The sequence below is a fragment of the Anomaloglossus baeobatrachus genome, chromosome 3, assembly GCF_048569485.1.
Source record: "Anomaloglossus baeobatrachus isolate aAnoBae1 chromosome 3, aAnoBae1.hap1, whole genome shotgun sequence".
In the NCBI taxonomy this organism is placed as follows: domain Eukaryota; kingdom Metazoa; phylum Chordata; class Amphibia; order Anura; family Aromobatidae; genus Anomaloglossus; species Anomaloglossus baeobatrachus.
Window position 1 is genome coordinate 592,885,816 of NC_134355.1, and position 22,465 is coordinate 592,908,280.

The 22,465-nt window shown below is 44.7% G+C and overlaps 1 protein-coding gene across 1 annotated transcript in view; it reads left to right on the forward strand.

Annotated features, from left to right (window-relative positions):
* Positions 1-22,060, forward strand: part of DZIP1L (DAZ interacting zinc finger protein 1 like) — a 64,517-nt gene extending 42,457 nt beyond the window's left edge. Inside the window, exons 12-17 of the mRNA XM_075341559.1 lie at positions 72-270; positions 2,360-2,365; positions 14,738-14,888; positions 20,040-20,257; positions 20,638-20,771; positions 21,688-22,060. Of these exons, the coding sequence (XP_075197674.1) occupies positions 72-270; positions 2,360-2,365; positions 14,738-14,888; positions 20,040-20,257; positions 20,638-20,771; positions 21,688-21,849 (870 nt within the window). The 3' untranslated portion in view covers positions 21,850-22,060. The remainder of the gene's footprint in view (positions 1-71; positions 271-2,359; positions 2,366-14,737; positions 14,889-20,039; positions 20,258-20,637; positions 20,772-21,687) is intronic.
* Positions 22,061-22,465: the final 405 nt, after the last annotated feature.

The following is a 22,465-nucleotide window of genomic DNA, read 5'->3' on the forward strand; positions in this document are numbered from 1 at the left end:
AAGGCCAACATTGCCTAATTTACGTACAGCCTTAGAATAATCCATGGAATTTCTGCTTTTGTCATTTAAAGGGATCGAAAGGAATTTCGTTATCTGTCTACAAAGAATTGAGATCTGTGTTGGCAAAGCAGTACCAGCAAAAAGTGAAGAAATGGCCAGAAATTGAGACTGAAAGAGCGAAGATGGAGAAACTTTTAAACAAACAAGTGAAGAAACAAAATAGAAATTCAGAAAAGGAAATGTTAATGTCCACAACCTCACAGCTGTCACGTAAGGAACTTTTAAGTTATTATTTCACACATTTTATAGAGATACAGGGCCTGATTGATCATTGCAATTTTGCTTTTGTATTTTGGGGATTTTAATCAAACAATTTGTTCTTCTTTAACCCCTTCCCAACATTGGACTTACCGCACGGTGCATTTCTGCAATTGGACCTATTGATAAGTCCTAGTGATCATATGGGCACACGAGCTGCCCCCGCTTGATCGTCTCCAGGAGCTCAGTTTGAGCGATAGACAAGACCCAGCTGTCACAGCCATAGCTGGTGCCTACAATGCCTCGGCTGCTTAACCCCTTAAATACCGCGATCAATAGCAATTGTAGCATTTAAGAGGCTGAGAGAGGGAGTGGACTCACTCTCTCACCCGATCGGGACTCCTGCAACATTATCACAGAGTCCTGATCGTTGCCATGCCAACCCAAGGTCAAATGAAGATCTCTGGGTTACCTGGCTATGGTGACCTGTTAGGGGTACTTTACACGCTGCAACATCACTGCCGATATATCGTCGGGGTCACGTCGTTATTGAGGCACATCCGGCGCCGGTAGCGACATTGCAGCATGTAACACAAATGAGCGACGATCAACGAGCACAAAAACGTGAAAAATCGTTGTTCATATTCATAATATCGGTGCTACTGCAGGTACGATGTTGTTTGTCATTCCTGCGGCACCACACATCGCTATGTGTGACGCCGCTGGAACGACAAACATCTCCTTACCTGCGTCCACCGGAAAAGGAAGGAGGTGGGCAGCAAGCACCACATATCGCATGTGCGACAGGGGCGGGTGCTATCGCGCTCGACATCGCTAGCAGTCACTAGTGATGTCGCAGCGTGTAAAGTACCCCTTAGACTATGCCAACAACATCGTCTAACAGGCAATCTGTGTAAAGCTTGTTCATGGCAATGCATTACATCAGCAATCAGACTAAGGGGCCCTTTGCACACTACGACATCGCAGGTGAATGACATAAAAAAAATCTGAATTGCTGATTTTTGTTTATTCTTCCTCCCAAAAATCGGAATAAAAAACTACCAAAAAATGTTATCTGGCCGAATATGGTATCAATAAATTTGTCAACTCATCTCATAACAAAACAAGCCTTCAGATGACTCTGTTGGTAGAAAAATGAAAAAATTATGTCTCAAAATATTGTGATGCAAAAACTTTCTTAAACCTTTGTTTTAGTGTGTGATAGTAGCCAAACTTATAACCTTGATATACACCTAGTATCATTGTACCCACACCTTCCCAAAGAATAAAACTTATGACTTATACCGCACAGTGAATGGCATAAAAATAAATAAAATTGGTTCTTGACCTGCTGTTGATTTGTTTATTCTGCTTCCCAAAGATCACAGTAAGGGGCGATGTCGGTGGGGTCAAATTGAAAGTGCCCCACATACGGCATCGCAGGCAATATCGTAGTGTGTAAATCCTAGATGATACGATTAACGAGCACAAAAGCGTCGTAATCGTATCATCGGTGCAGCGTCAGCGTAATCCATAATTACGCTGACGCGACGGTCCGATGTTGTTCCTCGCTCCTGCGGCAGCACACATCGCTGTGTGTGAAGGCGTAGTAGCGAGGAACATCTCCTACCTGTGTCCCGGCTGCAATGAGGATGGAAGGAGGTGGGCGGGATGTTTACGTCCTGCTCATCTCCGCCCCTCTGCTTCTATTGGCCACCTGCCGTGTGACGTTGCTATGATGCCGCACGGCCCGCCTCCTTAATAAGGAGGCGGGTCGCTGGCCAGAGCAGCGTCGCAGGGCAAGGTGAGTGCATGTGAGGCTGGCGTAGCGATGTCGCAGTGTGCAAAGTACCCCTTAGGCTCAGCTCACATTTATCCTGCGTTCTATGATGAGCGCTTAAACCGGGGTTTCTGAGTAAATCGCTTAAATACTTGATTCAGACAGAACCCCCAACAGAACATTTTCTATAATGAGACAGTTGGAGACACTGTGGACTCTCTCTAGCCAGTAATCCAGCCGTGTCTGTCTTTTTAAGCATTCATAAAATTGCAGTGGGCTACAGGCTTGTGCACTTCTGAAAAGATGGACACCGCTGAGCAGAGGCCAGTCAGAGTCGAGAGTAGAGATGAGCGAACCGGTCCCGGTTCGGCTCGAGGTCGGTTCGCCGAACGGAGGTCCCGTTCGAGTTCGGCTCGTCGAACGTTCGACGAACCGAACTCGAACTGCATAGGAAACAATGGCAGGCAATCACAAACACAGAAAAACACCTAGAAAACACCCTCAAAGGTGTCCAAAAGGTGACAAACAACTCACAACACATGGGAAAGTGACAAGGACATATACTCATGCGAAAACAAAAGAGCTGGACAAGGAAAAAGAGGAGGACACACAGATGTATGAGTATATGCAAGGAATCATCGATTCCATTATTGTGCAACTTGAGCCCTGCTCATTTTAGGCTTCCAATCTGGATAAATTGCCTGAGCTCGCCACGTACGCCTTGGGGATCTTGTCGTGTCCTGCAGCCAGCGTTCTCTCGGAACCTGTCTTCAGTGCTGCTGGGGGTCTGCTGGCAGATAAGCACACGTGTCTGTCCACTGACAATGTGGACATGGCTCTCAGAGGACTTTTCTTCCCCTGGTCAGCCAGGGGACGGGAAAGGCACGCGTATTTTTGAGAGTGCATCATGCAAAGCATCTTTTTCTTTTTCAAAAGGGGGGTCAACTGATGCCAGTCAAGTGGGGTGTGTGTGGCCCAATTAGTGGCAACGAGGGAGACTGTAGTTGGATTCCCCTCGCTGTGTTTCTAAAAGAACCAAGATGAACAAGTCATGGCTCTCAGAGGACTTTTCTTCCCCTGGGTCAGCCAGGGGACGGGAAAGGCACGCGTATTTTTGAGAGTGCTTCATGCAAAGCATCTTTTTCATTTTGAAAAGGGGCATCAACTGATGTCAGTCAAGTGGGGTGTGTGTGGCCCAATTAGTGGCAACGAGGGAGACTGTGGTTGGAGTCCCCTCGCTGTGTTTCTAAAAGAACCAAGATGAACAAGTCATGGCTCTCAGAGGACTTTTCTTCCCCTGGGTCAGCCAGGGGATGGGAAAGGCACGCGTATTTTTGAGAGTGCTTCATGCAAAGCATCTTTTTCATTTTGAAAATGGGCATCAACTGATGTCAGTCAAGTGGGGTGTGTGTGGCCCAATTAGTGGCAACGAGGGAGACTGTGGTTGGAGTCCCCTCGCTGTGTTTCTAAAAGAACCAAAATGAACAAATCATGGCTCTCAGAGGACTTTTCTTCCCCTGGGTCAGCCAGGGGACGGGAAAGGCACGCGTATTTTTGAGAGTGCTTCATGCAAAGCATCTTTTTCTTTTTCAAAAGGGGGCTCAACCGATGCCAGTCAAGTGGGGTGTGTGTGGCCCAGTTAGTGGCAACGAGGGAGACTGTGGTTGGAGTCCCCTCGCTGTGTTTCTAAAAGAACCAAAATGAACAAATCATGGCTCTCAGAGGACTTTTCTTCCCCTGGGTCAGCCAGGGGACGGGAAAGGCACGCGTATTTTTGAGAGTGCTTCATGCAAAGCATCTTTTTCTTTTTCAAAAGGGGGCTCAACCGATGCCAGTCAAGTGGGGTGTGTGTGGCCCAGTTAGTGGCAACGAGGGAGACTGTGGTTGGAGTCCCCTCGCTGTGTTTCTAAAAGAACCAAGATGAACAAGTCATGGCTCTCAGAGGACTTTTCTTCCCCTGGGTCAGCCAGGGGACGGGAAAGGCACGCGTATTTTTGAGAGTGCTTCATGCAAAGCATCTTTTTCTTTTTCAAAAGGGGGCTCAACCGATGCCAGTCAAGTGGGGTGTGTGTGGCCCAGTTAGTGGAAACGAGGGAGACTGTGGTTGGAGTCCCCTCGCTGTGTTTCTAAAAGAACCAAGATGAACAAATCATGGCTCTCAGAGGATTTTTCTTCCCCTGGGTCAGCCAGGGGACGGGAAAGGCACGCGTATTTTTGAGAGTGCTTCATGCAAAGCATCTTTTTCATTTTGAAAAGGGGCATCAACTGATGTCAGTCAAGTGGGGTGTGTGTGGCCCAATTAGTGGCAACGAGGGAGACTGTGGTTGGAGTCCCCTCGCTGTGTTTCTAAAAGAACCAAAATGAACAAATCATGGCTCTCAGAGGACTTTTCTTCCCCTGGGTCAGCCAGGGGACGGGAAAGGCACGCGTATTTTTGAGAGTGCTTCATGCAAAGCATCTTTTTCTTTTTCAAAAGGGGGCTCAACCGATGCCAGTCAAGTGGGGTGTGTGTGGCCCAGTTAGTGGCAACGAGGGAGACTGTGGTTGGAGTCCCCGCGCTGTGTTTTACATGCTTTTAGAAGGGCATGACATGGCTTAGAGGTTGACATTCAGCATCTGGAAACTGTTGGCTACCAAAATGCTGCCTTTCCAACCTTTTTAACCGAGGATTTTCGAGACCTTATGCCCATCGCAGTGCCCCAAGAGCCGATGCCCAGGAGCCACTCCTTCTCCAACAAAGGCGTGCACGCGCTACACCAGCATGTCGCACTAAACATCACTGATTCCTTGAGAAACTCTGTGTGACAGGGTGCTTTTCACCACAGATAATTGGCCCAGTAAGCATGGACAGGGGCGTTACATGTCGCTGACTGGGCAATGGGTTACTGTGGGGAGAGATGGAGAAGGGTCTGCTGTACAAGTCTTGCCGTCCCCACGAGTTGTTTCAATCCTTCTTCTGTATGTAGAAGTTAATACACTGCTTCTGCCTCTTCAACCTCGTGTGGGTCCTCCACCTTGGCGCAAACCCTGTGTGGTCAGGCCACCCTTCCTTGTAACTGCGCACAAGGACTACCACAGACCTCCTTACTATGCTGGCAGCAGAGCTCAATGCCATCAGGCAGTCAAAGTTTTACTTTGAAATGTATGGGAAATGTGAGTCACACCGCTGAGAAGTTGTGGACGGTTAGCTCTGGAGACCGAGTTTCATCAATGGTTGTCTCCACTCAACCAGCAGCCAGGGAAGGCCGGGTGCGACAATGATGCAAACATGGGTGCGGCCCTTCGCTGTGACAATGTGACACACGTGCCTTGTGTGGTTCACGTGTTGAACCTGGTTGTCCAGCAATTTTTAAAGCACTATCCTGGCCCACATGGCCTTCTGCAGAGAGCACGGTGTAACGCCTTGCTTGATCCACACACTCAGATGGGCTGTAAATGATAGGCTAGAGGGAAGCCACTCACCAAGCAGGACCCCTAGAACCCTGAAACCCTTTAACCCCTATACAGGGATTAGGAATTGCACAGGGCCCAAGGTGATTAATACCTGTGGAAGGCTGCAGTTCCAGAGAATAGTAGTCAGGCAGGGTCAAAACATTAATTGAGGAACAGGAACAGAATGGGACGGCCAGGACTTAATCAGAAAACAAGCAGAGGTGAAATGCGGATCGGCCAACAAGGTACATAAACAGCAAGCAGGAAAAGTAGTCAGGTAACAAGCACACAAAATCATAAAACTGAACTGGGGGTAAAAGCAGAGTGGTCTGCAGACAGGATGGGCATAAAAAAGGGTGTGGTGTCTTCCCATTGGTTGTAGCTGAATGATGGTATTTCATCTGTGAGATACCCACCAGCTACATTCAGCCAGAGATTCTGCATCTGTCAAGGTAATGCAGCCCAGTGGGTGAGCATAACCTGCGTCCACCTGCGCCGCTGGCATCGACTCCTCTCCCATCATCAGCACTATTCATGAAAGGAACACGTTGTCACCTGGCGACCGGAGTACAAATTGACGGAGCGGACTCCGTTGGTGACTTAACAGCCGTGTGCGGCAATGATGCAAACCTGGCTGCGGGCCATCGTCAGGGCAATGTGACACACGTGCCTTGTATGGCTCACGTGTTGAACCTAATTCTCCAGCAATTTTTAAAACACCATCACGGCCTACATGGCCTTGTGCAGCGTGCACGCTCGCTATGTGCTCACTTCCATCGTGCGCACACAGCAGCTCAACAACTTTCGTCGCTACAGAAGTCTTTAGGTTTGGGGGTTAAACGCCTGAAATGCGATGTGCCGACACGCAGGAATTTGAATCTGCACATGTTGCAGCGTTTGTGGCAGCACCACCGAACCCTGCTGCAATACGTTATGACATATAGCCTGGGATAACTTGATCCAGAGGTGGTGCAGATCACGCTGCTGGAGTGGTGTCAGATCAAGGACCTATGCACCCTGCTACACAGTTTACAAATGTCGACGAAGATGTTTAGCACTGGCAATGTCATTCTCAGCGTGACAATTCTGGTCATCTACAGGATGGAGCACACTGTAATTATTATTCGGAGTCAGGTGTTGGGACAAGAGGAAGGGGAAGAAGTACAGGAGGAGTCATATGCGGAAGGGATAACAAGATCTACGAGGTCCAGATGGTCAGCGGCACCTATGCGGCAGTCATGGTGAGGGAGAGGGATTAACAAGGGCACATAGTATCAGCAAAAAGTGTTGAGGAAGGTGCAGGAGCCCATGAAGAAATGGAGGACGAACTGGCGATGGGCATGGAAGACTCAGCAGATGAGTGAGAGCTTGCTCACATTTCGGTTGTGCGAGGTTGTGGGGAGAGGGCAGAGGAAGGAGGCACGATTCTCACCTCTCTGCCACCAACACACCAAGGACTTGGTCCTCCTGGATGCACAAGACACATGAGCGCCTTCTTGCTGCACTACCTACAACATGACCCTCGGATTGTACGAATTCAAAGTAATCCAGAATACTGGGTTGCCACACTGTTAGATCCCCGGTACAAGACAAAATTTGGCAAAATAATTCCTGTCATAGAAATGGACGCACGTATACAGGAGTATCTGCAGAATGTGGTACGCAATCTTAGATCTACTTTTCCACTAAACACCAGTGCTGCACAGAGTGAATCTCAACGCTTTGTCATGGATAGGAGGAAATGGTCTTTTACTTGTCCACATCTGAGGGACCGAGGGCTGGCTGCTGTGCTGAGATGGCATTGAGTACGGTGTCCCTGCAGAGTTGCACTTTTGGTCATATACCAAAATGAGTTGAAAAAGGACAGATGCTGGTGGAAAGGGTAACAGGTGTGTTGGAAAGGGGAAAAAGTTTTGGTCCGTGGATTTGGTGGTTAAGCAACAGTAACATTTGCTGAAGAAACACCATCTGTTACAGTGGGACTGGCAGATTTGGATAAAGTGGTATATACTATGTTACCGCTATATAACGAAAATTAATAAGAAAAGAAAGAGAAAGGTATATATCCCCATCAGCAGTCAGTGTCCACCGTGCTCCCAGTTGGAAAAGGAGAGGTTGGCAACTGGAAGGTTTGGTGGAGGATACAGAGCTGTGTGGCTATGAAACTAATAGTAGCCTGAACCGAGTTAGACGCCATTCGGATCTGGAGACTGGGAGCCCTGTTAGCGTCACAGGGTCCACATGCCCACCCAGCCCAGGAACTCCCTGTTAACAACACAGGGGCCATTGAGTACGCTGACCGTGTGCGTAGGGGCACACCTGTGGACAGCAGGCGCATCAGCAGCAGCAGGCCTGTTAATGCCACTGGGCTGCACAAGCAGGACTGGTAGGACAGGAGCTGGTCTTAACCATTCTGCGTTACCAACTGTGGTGGTGGCCTGCATCGACACCCTATCCTTGCCTACCTCTGGCCTAAAGCCGCAATGGGTTCAACACATGGAGGTGTGCTCTTTCGGAGCATAATAGAAGACTGCGCACCTCCTTGTTGGCTCCAGCCCCTTTTATAACCTGGGTCCGCCCCAAACCAGGGTGAACCACAATGCACCTCCTGGAGACAAAAGTAGAGTGACACGTCATGAGTGGCATAACTAGCAACCTATTTGGAAACGCAACTTCAATGATGACCTCATGGCTGCCATGACCCAAACACCTCACCAGTCATCGTCTGACCATCAATAATGCGGTGACAAGTCATAGGGGTGGGCCTCTGCAAGCCATTTGGGAGGACACCTGATGCCCTGTGGTCTATATGGGACCCCCACATCAGGGGCAGGGCCAAAGAGTTTATTACCGGACATAGTCTCTGATGCAGTAAGTGCCTGAGCATGCTCAGTAGCATGAAATACAGTCTCTGAAAAAAGACTATCAGCTTTAGCATGGTGTCTAGGCACAAAACAGGACTTAGACCCGGCACGGAATGCAAGCACCTGTGCAAAGAGGCTTTTCACACTTAGTGTGGGAGCATGCGCTGTATCCCGAAATGAAGACTTAGCGTCAGGAATGGCACAGTCAGGCTGAGCATACTCACTAGGCGAAACACTGTAGTTAGGCTGCAGCTGGGGTAAATCGGCACACGCATGCGCACTAGCTGCCTCTCCACACTTAGACGTGGAGGGGAAATTGCTCTTGGAGATGCTGTCTATGAACAGAAGGAAAAGCTAAAGGAAGCCTGACTTTCTATCCCTCCGAATTATCAAATGCAGCAATGAATTCCCTGAGTTTGCTATAACATTAGCGTAGCAAAATGTGCATGAGGGTGTCATGTAGAGGTGCTATAAATAGCTTGGCACCAGTGGGGCACTAATGGAATACAACAGCCAGTTCTATGATGCCACTAAATGGCAGTATATTTTGCTATCATTATAGCTTATTAAAAACAGAGCAGGAGGGTGTCCTGCACAGGTGCTAGAAATAGCTTGGCACCAGTGGGGCAGTAATGGAGTACAACAGCCACTTCTTGTATGCCACTAGGTACACTGACTGTTTGCTAGTATAATGGCTTAGTTAAAAAAAGTTGGAGTGTGCAATGCAGGCAGACGTGCTGCAAATATCTTTACAATAGTGTGAATAGACAAAAGTACAATAGCCACTTCTTGTATGCCACTAGGTACACTGACTGTTTGCTAGTATAATGGCTTAGTTAAAAAAAGTTGGAGTGTGCAATGCAGGCAGACGTGCTGCAAATATCTTTACAATAGTGTGAATAGACAAAAGTACAATAGCCACGTTTAGGATGCCACTAGGTACACTGACTGTTTGCTAGTATAATGGCTTAGTTAAAAAGAGTTGGAGTGTGCAATGCAGGCAGACGTGCTGCAAATATCTTTACAATAGTGTGAATAGACAAAAGTACAATAGCCACGTTTAGGATGCCACTAGGTACACTGACTGTTTGCTAGTATAATGGCTTAGTTAAAAAAAGTTGGAGTGTGCAATGCAGGCAGACGTGCTGCAAATATCTTTACAATAGTGTGAATAGACAAAAGTACAATAGCCACGTTTAGGATGCCACTAGGTACACTGACTGTTTGCTAGTATAATGGCTTAGTTAAAAAAAGTTGGAGTGTGCAATGCAGGCAGACGTGCTGAAAATATCTTTACAATAGTGTGAATAGACAAAAGTACAATAGCCACGTTTAGGATGCCACTAGGTACACTGACTGTTTGCTAGTATAATGGCTTAGTTAAAAAGAGTTGGAGTGTGCAATGCAGGCAGACGTGCTGCAAATATCTTTGCACTACTGTGACTACACAAAAGTCCAATAGCCACGTTTAGGATGCCACTAGGTACACTGACTGTTTGCTAGCATAATGGCTTAGTTAAAAAGAGTTGTAGTGTGCAGAGGACAGGAGGGTACAGTGCCAGGATTGTGGGGCTCTGGGTAGAGGAATGGAAGCCTGCCTTTCTATTCCCTCCTAATGGTGAAATGCAGCGACGAAATCCCTGACCTTGGCTACACAGACGCTGTCTCTGTTTTCAGGACCTGTCACCTATGGCTCTGACCCTACCGGTTTGAGCCCTTAAAAGGACTGATAGAAAGTGCTCTCCCTAAGCTGTTTAACGCTGTGTATGGAGCGCATACAGCTGTATCGGCGATAGGACTCAGGAGGACGGAGCTGCGACAGTGATGTCTGACACCAATGACGCAGAAGAGATAATGGCGTCCTGGAGGAAAATGTCCGGTTTTATAATGCAGGGACATGTGACATGGACATCCTATCACACATGCCGTTGCTTCTCTGGCTAAAAGTCCACTTAGCTGTGTGTGTGTCTGGGATTGGCTGACATGCTGGCCCGCCCCACTACACGCGCGCGCTTAGGGAAGGAAGACAAGGAAAAAAAAAAAAAATGGCGATCGCCATTATAGAAACAGCAGTGATCTGAAGGCGCTGTTCACGCACACTATACACTGAAATGTCATAATAGTGTGATTCACAGAGTGACTTACACTATTACAGCGGAAACCAAGATAGGAATTAGCTGTTTTTTTGCTGCTAGAACCGTTTTCGAACGTTTCTAGAACTATCGAGCTTTTGCAAAAAGCTCGAGTTCTAGTTCGATCTAGAACAGGCCCCAAAATCACTCGAGCTAGAACTGGAGAACCTCGAACCGCGAACCGCGCTCAACTCTAGTCGAGAGTAACTATACTGTAAATATAGTGAATGGATCCCTTGAGGGTGTCATCTGAATCACGTCATTCTGAGATTTAGATGGAAACCCCAAAATAAGTGCTCAGTGTAGAGCACAGGATAAATGTGATCCAAAGTGTCATGTAGAATGTTCCCAATAAAAGTTTCAACTCATTCCACAAAAAATCCTCACTCAAGTCCAGCATCTGTCAGTGGAATTATAGGAGAATTCCATGTTACTGGTAACACAAAGGCTCTGTGAAAAGTGTCATGGCTTCCCCCCAAAAATATCTAGCAAAATCTGCAGTCTCAAATATAAATGCCCCCCTGCCAACCGGCAGTGTTGGCATATGTGATTGGTTGCAGTCAGACCACGCACCCACTCTGTGTGACAGCATGTCTGACTGCTTGCAATATCACATGCTGTCTGTGTATGTATAGTGGTGTAAAAATAAATAATTTTAAAAATTGGCATAGTGTCCCCCAATATTATGATACCCAGCACAGATAAAGCATACCGCTACAGACTGCAGCCTCCAGCCTTATCCTTATCTTAGCTGTGTATCAAAATAAGAGGAACTTATGCGGCTATTTTTTTTAAATTATTTAAATAAATAATTTAAAAAAAGCCATGCTGTCACCCCCAACTTTGATATGCAGCCATAATAAAGCCAATTGCTGGGGGATCGTATTCTCAGGCGGTAGAGGACCATGGTTATTGGGCCCCTCCAGCCTAAAAATAGCAGCCTGCAGCCACCCAGAATTGTTGCATTCATTAGATGCAACAATCCCGGCACTTTACCCAGATCATCCCAATTGCCCTGTTGTGGTGGCACTAAGTGCAATAAGGTCTTAATAACAGCTCACAGCTGCCACTAAACCCAAGATTAGCAATGGTAGGCATCTATAAGACACCCCATTATTAATCTGTAAGTGAAAAGAAATAAACACAAACACCAAAAAAATCCTTTATTTGAAATGAAATAAAAAACACCCTCCTTCACCCTTTTATTAACCCCAAACACCCTGTTCTGACGTAATCCACACGAGGTCCCACGACAATTCTGTCTCTGCTACATACTAAAGTCACAGCGCGTGGGCACAGAATATGTCTGCACACTGTTAGCTTCATGCAGCTACTGACTTAGCCACAGCGATGAGTGGTGACATCACTTAGTTTATTTGTGTTCACAGCTGGAGTTTCACTCGGTACCCCACCTGTGACCTCAGGTAAACTGATCTCAGCTGACCTCATTAAGCTTAGTGACCTCACCTCAGCTTTTGACCCCGCTAACGATGGTGCCCAGTTTGTAATTTCTAAGACAAACTGCAGCCAGGGAACAGGGTTTCTCCAAAGCCGAAAAACCCCTTTAAAGCAGCCAACATTGAGGTACATAAATAGCAGAGGAATACATCCTGTAATTAATGATATGAAAATATAATAGTTTAGGCCAATCTTCAGACTTACTGTATGTATTATAGATTGACTAGATCAGTGTGCTATTCTAATACATGTACCATTTTGATCTGTAGAATAGTAGAAAATGTTATTTCAGTTTTGTTTTTTGGACCATCGGCATGATTGGAAAATCACTCGTGCACTAGCAGATTGACTATACTTGATCCATGTGGAGTTCATTGTGCATATGGATCGAAAATGCCCTCATCTGTAGGAACCTGGTCCTGAATTCACATATTCCACTCATGTTATGTGGTCCATGTGGACATGCAATGCCCAGACCAACTTTGAGTCTAGTAACTAAAACTAAAGGCCTCATAAGCATAAAAAAACTATACCTACTGCATGCTGTGCTTTGAAAAGCAAAAAGTGCTAAAAACGTAACCAAGAAAATCTGCTTTGTTTGTAATGAGTTTCATAATGATTAAAAACTTTAAAACAACGTGTGCCAAATAGAAAAGCAAAAAAAAAACTTAAAAAAACCCGCTAAAAATAAAACAACTTAAATGCATGTGTAAAACGATCCTTGTACAATGGTTCAGATTAATAAATTTGGACAAAAAAATATTAAAATAGTCCCTTTTTCCCCAATAGCTAATTACTTGATCAATTATGAGATTTCTAATTTTTTGAAAATGTCCTGGTGAAAATTCACCTGAACACCGTTGACAGTTGTTGGTCAAACGCTCATTCAGGAGATGGCTATCTATAGTGACTCCCTCATAAACAGCAACGCTCTGCTTATAAGAGACAAGTAGTCTGTCTGGGGTCAGAACCCTCTGGTGGTTCTTATGAAGCTGGAGAACAAAAGGATCTGGAGATCGAAATTAAACCGTCAATCCGCGTCTTCCCCAACATCATCTGATGGTGGGTTCATACAACTTTAATCTCACTTGCCTCGGGTCCCAGTTCTCTGGATCCGTGAGGTCACAGGGTCACACTCCAAGTCATCAGTAAGTTATTCCATAATAATTGAATATAGGATAACGTCTAACCTTGAAAATACTCCATTAAGTCTCCAAATTTTTTAGGATCGATCATATAGCAGCTTCCTAATATGCTGGCACTATCAAATATTCCTTGGGTTAATTGTTTTGTGCCCTTACCCAGCAGCTGCTAGGTGGCATCACATTTTCTAGATGTCTGACCTTCTAGTAGTTGACTACTTATCTCAGGAGTTTTTGCAGTTTGTAATTGAAAGATAATGTACAGGCTATATATTTTTTTAATAAACCATTTTTAGAAATAAGCAAAAATATTCAAACTACCCTGTTTCATCATCCTGTTCGGTACTCTGTGGCAGCCGTTTCTTTGCAGGGTTGACAAAGGGGTCATCATCCTCTGCCCGGTATCCTCTTCCTGACATCCTGGGCACCTCTGTTGCTTACTTGGCCTTTGCAACATCATAACGACTTAATAAATAAATCAATAAATTGTATGAATCTTTTTTGGTTGAACTGCATGGATGCAGTCCTTCAAGCTCAAGGAAGTCACACAGAATATTAAATATGGCTCTAATAGCACCACAACTTTATTCACCAATGTTATGCAACACATCTTTGTATTAGGATGTATTCCACCATCTAGATTTTGGCGGTTGGTGGCTGTTCACATTCAGTCATCAGGCCCTCTGTCCACAAGCTATTTACTTCATGCAGCATTTGCTTGGACCTGTCCCGCCCACAGCCGTGACTCAGTCATGGATACGGGATTGAAAAAGACCAAGTAAGTGTTTCTAGGATCACTTCTACTATTTCATATGTGAGGCAGTCTGGCACATTTTATAAAAATATTTTAGTGTAGGACTTCCCCAAAGAGATTTGCCGTGACGTGACGTGGCGCGGTAGCTCAAGAAATTGCAATTTTTTTTGCCAAAAATCTCAAATTTATAATAAGTACAGTTGGAATTTTTAGTGCTGTAGTGCACATTTAGTGCTGGCTTTTTGTTTTTTTTTTTTTTTTGTTTTGTTTTTCTTCAAATCTTTGAATCAGAAGTTAATTATTTGTTTGACTTTCACATTACTTTCTGTGGGCGACAAAACTTTTGTCTTGCCAAAATCTGACCTTTCTGTGTTCATTAAATGATCAATATTTCAGCTTTGCAGCAACTTTATTTTCATAACCCAAACCAAATTTGGGAGGTTTTCAGCTTTCAAAAGAGTAATTAATGAAACCAATGGATGAATTTAAAGTCAGGTTATAAGCTTTTATTTACATAACACGGAGAAGCGACAGAACGTTTGTCAGGGACTGAATATAGGTGTGGAGAAATGGGGGTCATGGGCTGATGCTATCCGTAATCAGCTGCTATTCCACCAAATGGCACACATAAAAGGCTCCACACAGTCTCACATGAAACAATGGCTCATATCCCACGACTCATCAACAAACGAATAATACGTTGGGCACAATTAAGGATAGTTTACCCCCACACAAGTGGGCAGATATTACTCATTGATGCTGATTTGTCACAATAGGGTACACCAAATCTTAGTATATAATTGTCATCAAAAGCAACCTTTGCTCCTTTTCTGTTTGTACAGTATTTATATATATATTGTGTTTTGTCTCAATGCATGATCTCATTATCAATTTGTATTGTTGTTGTGCATCCGCAGTTCAGAGCCCAAAGAGTCCACGTTACGTCACATCTGCTGGGTCCACTGAACACATTAACAATGTCAGAATGGTTACCTCTGCCAAACCTCTTGCAGATGGAACACCTGCTCTTAATGTAAGCAAGGCAATTAATGTCTCCCCACAGAGAAGGTGAGCATAGTTAAAATATATTTATTTTATTTAAAGATGACGATTCACTTTTTCAAAATGTTCATGAATTTGTAAAGCGAGGTCACGAAGCGGTTGTTCCATGCGATGGATTCTCGCCCCATCCCCACTTAACTGGAAAAGTGTTATGATCTTGGCTTTGTGTGTGGCTAGGTACGGTGCTGTTCATACCTTTACCTCATACCAAGAGCGGATCATGGAGGCAATGTAGATGGAGGCTGATTTGAATAAGCCTTTGAAAATTATGCAAAAATTAGCACAGTATGTCAAAACGTCAGCAAGATTCTTCAGTCCTACTTATCTCTGACTCCAGGTAGCCATCAGTCTGCTTAGAACAAGCCCACTTCATTTGAATCTGGGTGACGTTCCTGGACAAAGGAGAAAAAGAAAAAAGACCAAGGGGAGAGAAGATGGAGAAAGAAAGAAGAAGAAAAAGAAAAGGAAAAAAAAAAAAAAAAAGAAAGAAAGAGGGGGGGAGAGGGCCCAGACTTTGGGATGTTTTCCTCTCTTTTCTCATTTCCCCCTCCTCCTCTCACCACCCCATCCCTCTCTCCTTAATGCATCCTCCTCAACGCCTCTTCCTGTTTGAAAAAAAAAACAACAGGCAAAAAAGGAAAAATAATGAATGAGTTCCAGTTCAGGTATCATTGTTTCTCTCCAAGGGTTGGTTCCTGTGTTCCGGGCGAGAATTATGCTGTTGACCCGGGCTTAGCCTCCTTTCCTCCCTGGTCTCGACTTGCATTTGTCCCCCAAGACGTGCCACATCTTTTCCTGAGCTTGTGGGGGATCCTCTTCTATTATTCCCTTCTCCACTAGATCCTTTTTCTTGCCTTTCTGACCTAGTCTTGTCGAGCTCTGCCATGAGAATGTTTTCTTCTTCTTTGTAGTCCTTGTAGTATACAAACGAGCCATTGGGGTTTCTAACTTTCAGTGTAGCAGGGTATAACAGCTGGCATTTTACTTTTTTATTGTACAGAAATGAGCAAATTTTGCTGAATTCTTTTCTCCTTCTGGATACTTCGGCCGAGTAATCTCCAAAAATTAGCAGTCTGTTGCCTTGTTATTGTAGTGGACGCTTTCGTTCTCTAAAGGCCCTCAATATTTCCTCCTTATGCTTATAATCGACGTACTTGACTATCACCTGTCTGGCTCTTATCGGGGTATTCTTGTTTGAGTTTTGGCCCTCTCCCTTATTCGCCTCCTGGTGTCTCAGTGGACCCACTCTGTGGGCTCTTTCAACTCTGAATTTCGCCTTTATGCCCAGGGCCTACGGTAGCTCCAGCTCGCATATATTATCCAACTGTCCAATCGACACCGACTCTGGTAACCCCACTATACGTCGGTTGTTGCGTCTTGATCTGTTTTCCAAATCTTCTGCCTTATCCTTCAAGTATTCATTAGATTTCGCTATAGCTGCTATTTGTGCTTGCATAGCCTGTATTGTCTCCTCGGAGTCAGATATTCTCTGCTCTGATTCTGCCAGTCTAGATGCATGGGCATTTATCTGTTTTTGCATATTAGCTAATGATGTTTGTATGGCTGCCTCAATAGCCACTTTAATCTCTTTTGACAAGTGTGATGCCACTTCTTCAGCCAGTTTTCTATAGTCTACATTAAGCTTTTGTGTGTACTTGTCTTGGCCTGCAGGTGGTGCTGTTTTCTTAGCTCTCTTTGTCTGGACTGGGCCACTGCCTCCCTCCCCAAATAACTTGCAGGCTTGTGATGTTGGTGTAGCAAGCTGTTTTGTGTTTCCTTTGTAAGGGGTACTGTTAATTATTGCATTTGACTTCCTGTGTGTCTGAGTGGGATTAATCTCCCTGTACTGTTTATCTGTTTCATCCTCCAACACTGCTGTGTCTGAGCTCCCCTGCTTTGCCAGCATCTTCTTCTCTCCCTTCTGCCTCCATATCTCCTTCATCCTCCCATTGCGATCCACCCTCATCAGTCCCCTGCATCCACCTCTCTCCTGCTCCGTCCTCCTCTGACTCCTCGCTCATATCTCCCTTATCTCCTGTCTCCTCGCTCATATCTCCCTTATCTCTCCCCCTCCGGCTCTGTGTTTCCTTTTTTGTGTCTCGCACCATGCGCTCAGGCTCCTCCCCCATCAGGCTCGTCGGCGCCATGCTGTTATCTTCTTCTCTGCACTGCCCGTCCATGTCATGACTTCTCCAGGCTGCCTCACCGCTTCCAGCGCTTCTCAGGAGGTACCGTTCCATAGCTGGCTGCTTTAGATAACCTCCTGTGCTGCTCTCTGCTCGGTGGCTCGTCCGGGGGGGCTTTTTTTAGTCGGTTTCTGTGAGGGGTGGCAGGAGCTTCTCCTCTAGGCTTCCACTTCAGCCAGGACCGAATCCGGAAGTTGATTGTTCTTTTTAAACGACAATTCTTTACTATGCAGTCTCTAGTTGACAAGATGTAGCAGGTACACTTCTTGTCAGACATTTCTTTTACGCCTCCTTCACACGTCCGTGTCCCCGGTATGTATTTGGTCTGTTTCCACACGTACCGGAGACACGGGCACACGTAGACCCTTTAAAATCAATGGGTCTACTGTGCTCACATGTGTGTTCTGCCATGGACCGTGTGTCCGTGTGGAGCATACGTGTTCCCATGTGCTCCACACGTAGACATGTCCATTTTTCTCCGGCATCACGGGTGTCACACGGAACGTAAATGGACCACACGGATGTGTTCCGTGTGACATGCACCGGAGAAAACACACGTGTCTGAGAAAAAAATAAAAAAACTTTACTCACCTTCTCCAGCCCTGCTGTCTCTGCCATTCCTGTCACTTGCTTCCGACCGCCACTCATTATGCTCATTGCATATTCACTTCACTGCAGGCAGGAAGCAGCAGCAGCGGGGAGTCGGCACCACGGCCCGCAACGCCAGGGACTGGTGAGCAGAAAGTTCCCATTCTCCATGTGTTATCACGGATAACACACGTGTGCCATAAACACGGCTCACGGAGGGCAATACGCACCTTTGACACGTCTGTGAAAAACGTGTATGATTTTCACGGACGTGTGAAAGAGTCCTTACACAAAGCACCAACAGACACACTTCCTCCAAGTTCACCTCGGCTGTTATTATCGTGGATGTTTCCAGTCCTCCTGCCACCACCCAGCTTAATATAACAGAATGGTATGAGAAAGTCATTCTTGTCCTCCCACAATTCGATGTCCCCCAGGCAACAGGGAGTAATGAGACTCTCGGATCTGCTGCACAGGACTGAATACTCATTTCACGTCCAACACCGTTCCAGCCCATTACTTCTCAGTTTTAAGCTACTCGAGGCCTGCTACAAAGAGTCTGTCTCTAGACCCTATCCACAAGGGTCGCATTCGGCCTCTTTATCAGAGTCAGATTTAGTTGTTGATCTCCATTATGGGTTACAATAAGCCTTCATGTATCTGTTCGTTCTCTCACGCTACTGTAGTTCAGTGTCAACATTGCAGCCTTCACAAGTCACCCACAAAATGTGAGCAAAATGTGATTCAACAGACTGTACATCCATCCTACTCATTAGCCCTTGCTCCTAATCTAAATTCTAAGATGAAGTCTACCCTTTTCCTAGGGACTGATCCCCCCCCCCCGTTGGCTAATCCCACAACTTAACTGTTTCTTGCCCTGTATTAAGGGGGCAGCCTATCCTACCAAACATCTTACATAATCTTTTACCTATATTCTTGTAATGTGCGGTCACTAGATAGCGTAGTTTACTTGCAGATCTTGTACATCATATAGTCCATTGCTTATACATTACACTCCATATTTTGCATTCCTATACATTACATTAATTTCCTATATAACATTACTTTATATTGTGTCACACATACATATTTCAGAACACTTTTGGTGTCTTCAGGGGTAGTAACTCAATCACCATCTTATAAACTAATAGGAGACCAAAATCTAAAAACTTTATAAAATATACAGTATATAATTTGTAAAACTCAGAAATATCAGTCAAATTTAGTGATCAAAGTTCTGACCTTTTACGAAAGGGAGACTGACTTTGGGCTCTCTACCGCTTCATTATTGTGTCAGCAGTGTGAGACTTGCTGCTTATGCTGGGATATACCAGTGTGTGGGGGGAGAGTGCAGAAAAGTGTGCGGAATGGAAACACAGATTAAATTTTTGCTACTGATTGCTTCATGTTGGATGAAGTTATGTAAGAAGAGATGTAATTTTTTTTTGTACTATGGGACAACATGAGGGAAGATAGGAACTGTACAAATGAAATGAAAAAATCCCATCATTTTACTCTTCGTCCGCACTGACTTCACCATTGAATTCACTTTTTCTTATTTTACTTATCCTATTCTTATATGAGGATTCAGAAGTCACAGGTAATATGTAGAGCCACCACGAGTGACAAATACAACTGATATACTGATACCAGTTCATGTTGCACATTCCATTGGCCCAGATTAGCATTTGACATTGAGAAACGTGGATGGTATCAAGGCTTTTTACACCATAAATAACAGCCAAACATAGGATCAGGAGGATTGGGCCAATTGATGACTGGATGCAAACTCACCGCATTAAAGCTAATATTGAAAATGTGGGTACCTGCTTCTTCCTTAAAGGAGTTCTCTCGTCATCTCTGAGTCTCTGCTGCTGTCCTAGTCTCTGTTGTTTGTCTGCAGTACTGTCAACATGACAGCGGCAGAGACCATGCGCTAGAATATGGGAGGGAAATTAAGGCACAGTTTTCTTTTTTACACTTTTCCGTGCCTGGGGATAACAGTTTACTAAAAGTAGAAAACCCATTTGCTCTACTCCCTCTTCTTCTATTCTGTCTGATATAAAAATTGTAACTAAGGGGCGTATAAATAAAAATCATCTCAATATGTCTCAAAAACTCAACCTTATAGCCACTCCTACTTGTCACAGTCCTATGGCTGTAAAACAACTGGCTGCAGCGGGAGCCTCCCCCTCTGCTCTGTCCAGTAGGACACCTGGGGTAAGCCTCACCCTCAGCTCTTCAGTGTTGAAGATCCTGCAGTCTGACAATCAGTGGGGGCATGTTTATTTTCTCTTTAGTTGTATCTTTCATGTCTAGGTTCATTGCTCCCTTAGAAATACTGTCTATTACTTTCTCTTCTTTGATGTTTCATTTCCACCAGGACACCTCCATTCACATCAGAAGAGGACACATCAATGCTTGATCGTTCATCCTTCCCTTCTCCTAAGCCCAGAACTAATCTGAACTCACAGACTACTCCTAGAGCGCAGAAGCAAGATGAAGACTCCAGTGATGATGACTGGTCAGATGAATCAGATATCTCCCCTGGAAAGCCTAGCCCCAGAGTGGTTAGCTTTACAAAAGACAAAGCAGATAAAGGTTAGAGATTTGCAAAAAAAAATTAATGTTAAAGAGGTTGGCCACTACTTGGACAACCCCTTTTTCAATCAGTATGTGACACTCTAGAAAAACAACAGCTATATTCACCTCCGGTGCTGACACCACTGGAATGGTGACGGCACAACTGAAGTGGCTGCTGATTAGCTACAGGGATCATTCGACATGGTAATATTGGGTGATCCCCAGGAGAGCCAGTGCTGACACCACTGGAACTGCATCGGTTAGGAGGAGGAGGATTCTTCCTTTACTATTTATGCCATTCCTTGTTGTGCAAGAATACGTGCCCAGTTTATGATTCCATCTTTGATGTCTACTATAGTGCTGTAATATTTAATGCATACTCTGTCTTCCACAATTAGGGTCTGCGATCCAATCTATGGCTCGAAATCTAGAGAGACAACTATCAAAGCCAAGGGAGAAACCATATGGTGGAGTAGAAACTCTATCCTCTACTGTAAAATCCACAAATGCACCTGCAATAAGGAAATCACAGGTAAACCAAAAAACAGCTGACCATTCAGGTGATATGTGATGTAGACATAGCTACATAGCTTTAGACTAGGCTTCACGTCAACACGTCCACAACAAAAGTCTCAGTGAGGTCACGCGGCCAAAAACATTTTTGCGATATGCATGCAACTTACTGATATGCTACTATTATAGATTAGTGGTTTTGCTGTAAAGACAGCTTAGCAGCAGACATGTTGCATGTGTGTTGGCGACTTACATTGAAGTCAAAGACGGTAAGTCTTGTTTACCTTGAGATCTACAACCAAATATCCAACAGGTTTGGCTTAGGCTAAATGGCAAAATGTGATGCATGACAAGATCAGGGTATGTCTTTCTTTTACACAAAAAAACCCCTTTGGCTTAATATAGGACTTGACCAATGTAATCACTTGATCTCTTCTTTAATACACTGCGATACCTCTGCATCGCAATGTATTGTGCCTGTTAGGGAAATATTAGAGGCTTCCAATAATTTCCTACTTTTTGCAGGGCCTTATAGGAGTTCATATGTAACCTGAGTAACGTATGTTAGGTCCCAAATTTCCATAAAAATCCATCAGCAATCAGAGATCATAGTACAGGGTGCTGATGGGGTGTCAGAATGACTCCCCTCTTTGTTTTACTGCTTAAATACCACAGTAGATATTCACTGCTGCATCTAAAGGGTTGGAAAGTGTAAATGCTCCACCCACCGTTGCTGTAAATTTACAAGGTAGGGATTATCTTTGAACATCATTTTACAGATAGCATATATTATTTAGAATCTACCTAAAAAGTTAACTTTTTTGATCTATATTATAGTCTAGAGCTGCAATCACAATACTGCAGGTTTCAGAGCTGCTATTTTACATTATCTCTCTAATTGTTATAACTACATTTTGTTCATATATTCTTTTTAGTCATGGGATGACAGTGACTCTGAATTTTCATCATTAGAAGAAATCACAGATAATCAAGATCAAAGTCTAAGAAAACCTCAGCCTGCTTTACGTCAGAGTGCCGAATCCACCGGCTCACACGGAACCAGCATCTGGAGCTCCACGAGTGCGAAGGGCTGGTAACCCTGAAACCACGACCGTCTCCATATCTATGATAAAGTGGACTCAGGAAATAAAAATTTTGAATAAGGAAACACTGGTGCTCACAAAGGAAGGCAAGAGGAGACAGTAATAGTGTCAAAACAGAATATATTTAATGAGAAGGTATTCTGTCTCACAATTGGTAGAGCTGCAAGCAGTAGACAGGGTCAACGTGACCTGTCAAGGAACAGGAAAAGGAATATTATCAATAACTGTGCGCTAATCGTACTGGGGTATCCGTATAATGGTGGAGAGGGGTTGGCTACTATAAATATGTAAATGGATAAATAAATCAATCAATACATCAATAAATATTTCAGGTACCTGTGGTCATGAAAGTTGTTTGCATGGTTCTTGGGAGAGTGGTTTGAGTCCAAAAATGTTGTGCGAAATTCTACTAATACGGTAAAAGGGTTAAGGTAAATATATGAAAAATATAAGATGGAGGGAGGGAGAAGAAACCGGGCTATGGATTATAGTGTGGTTTAAAACCAACCTTGCCTTCGGGTTTCCGGAGGTAGATAGTCTGTAGTTGTGGGTTCAGGAGGAACAGCAAGGTGTAGGGGTGATTGGTGGTTGCCTATAAGAAGATGGTAAA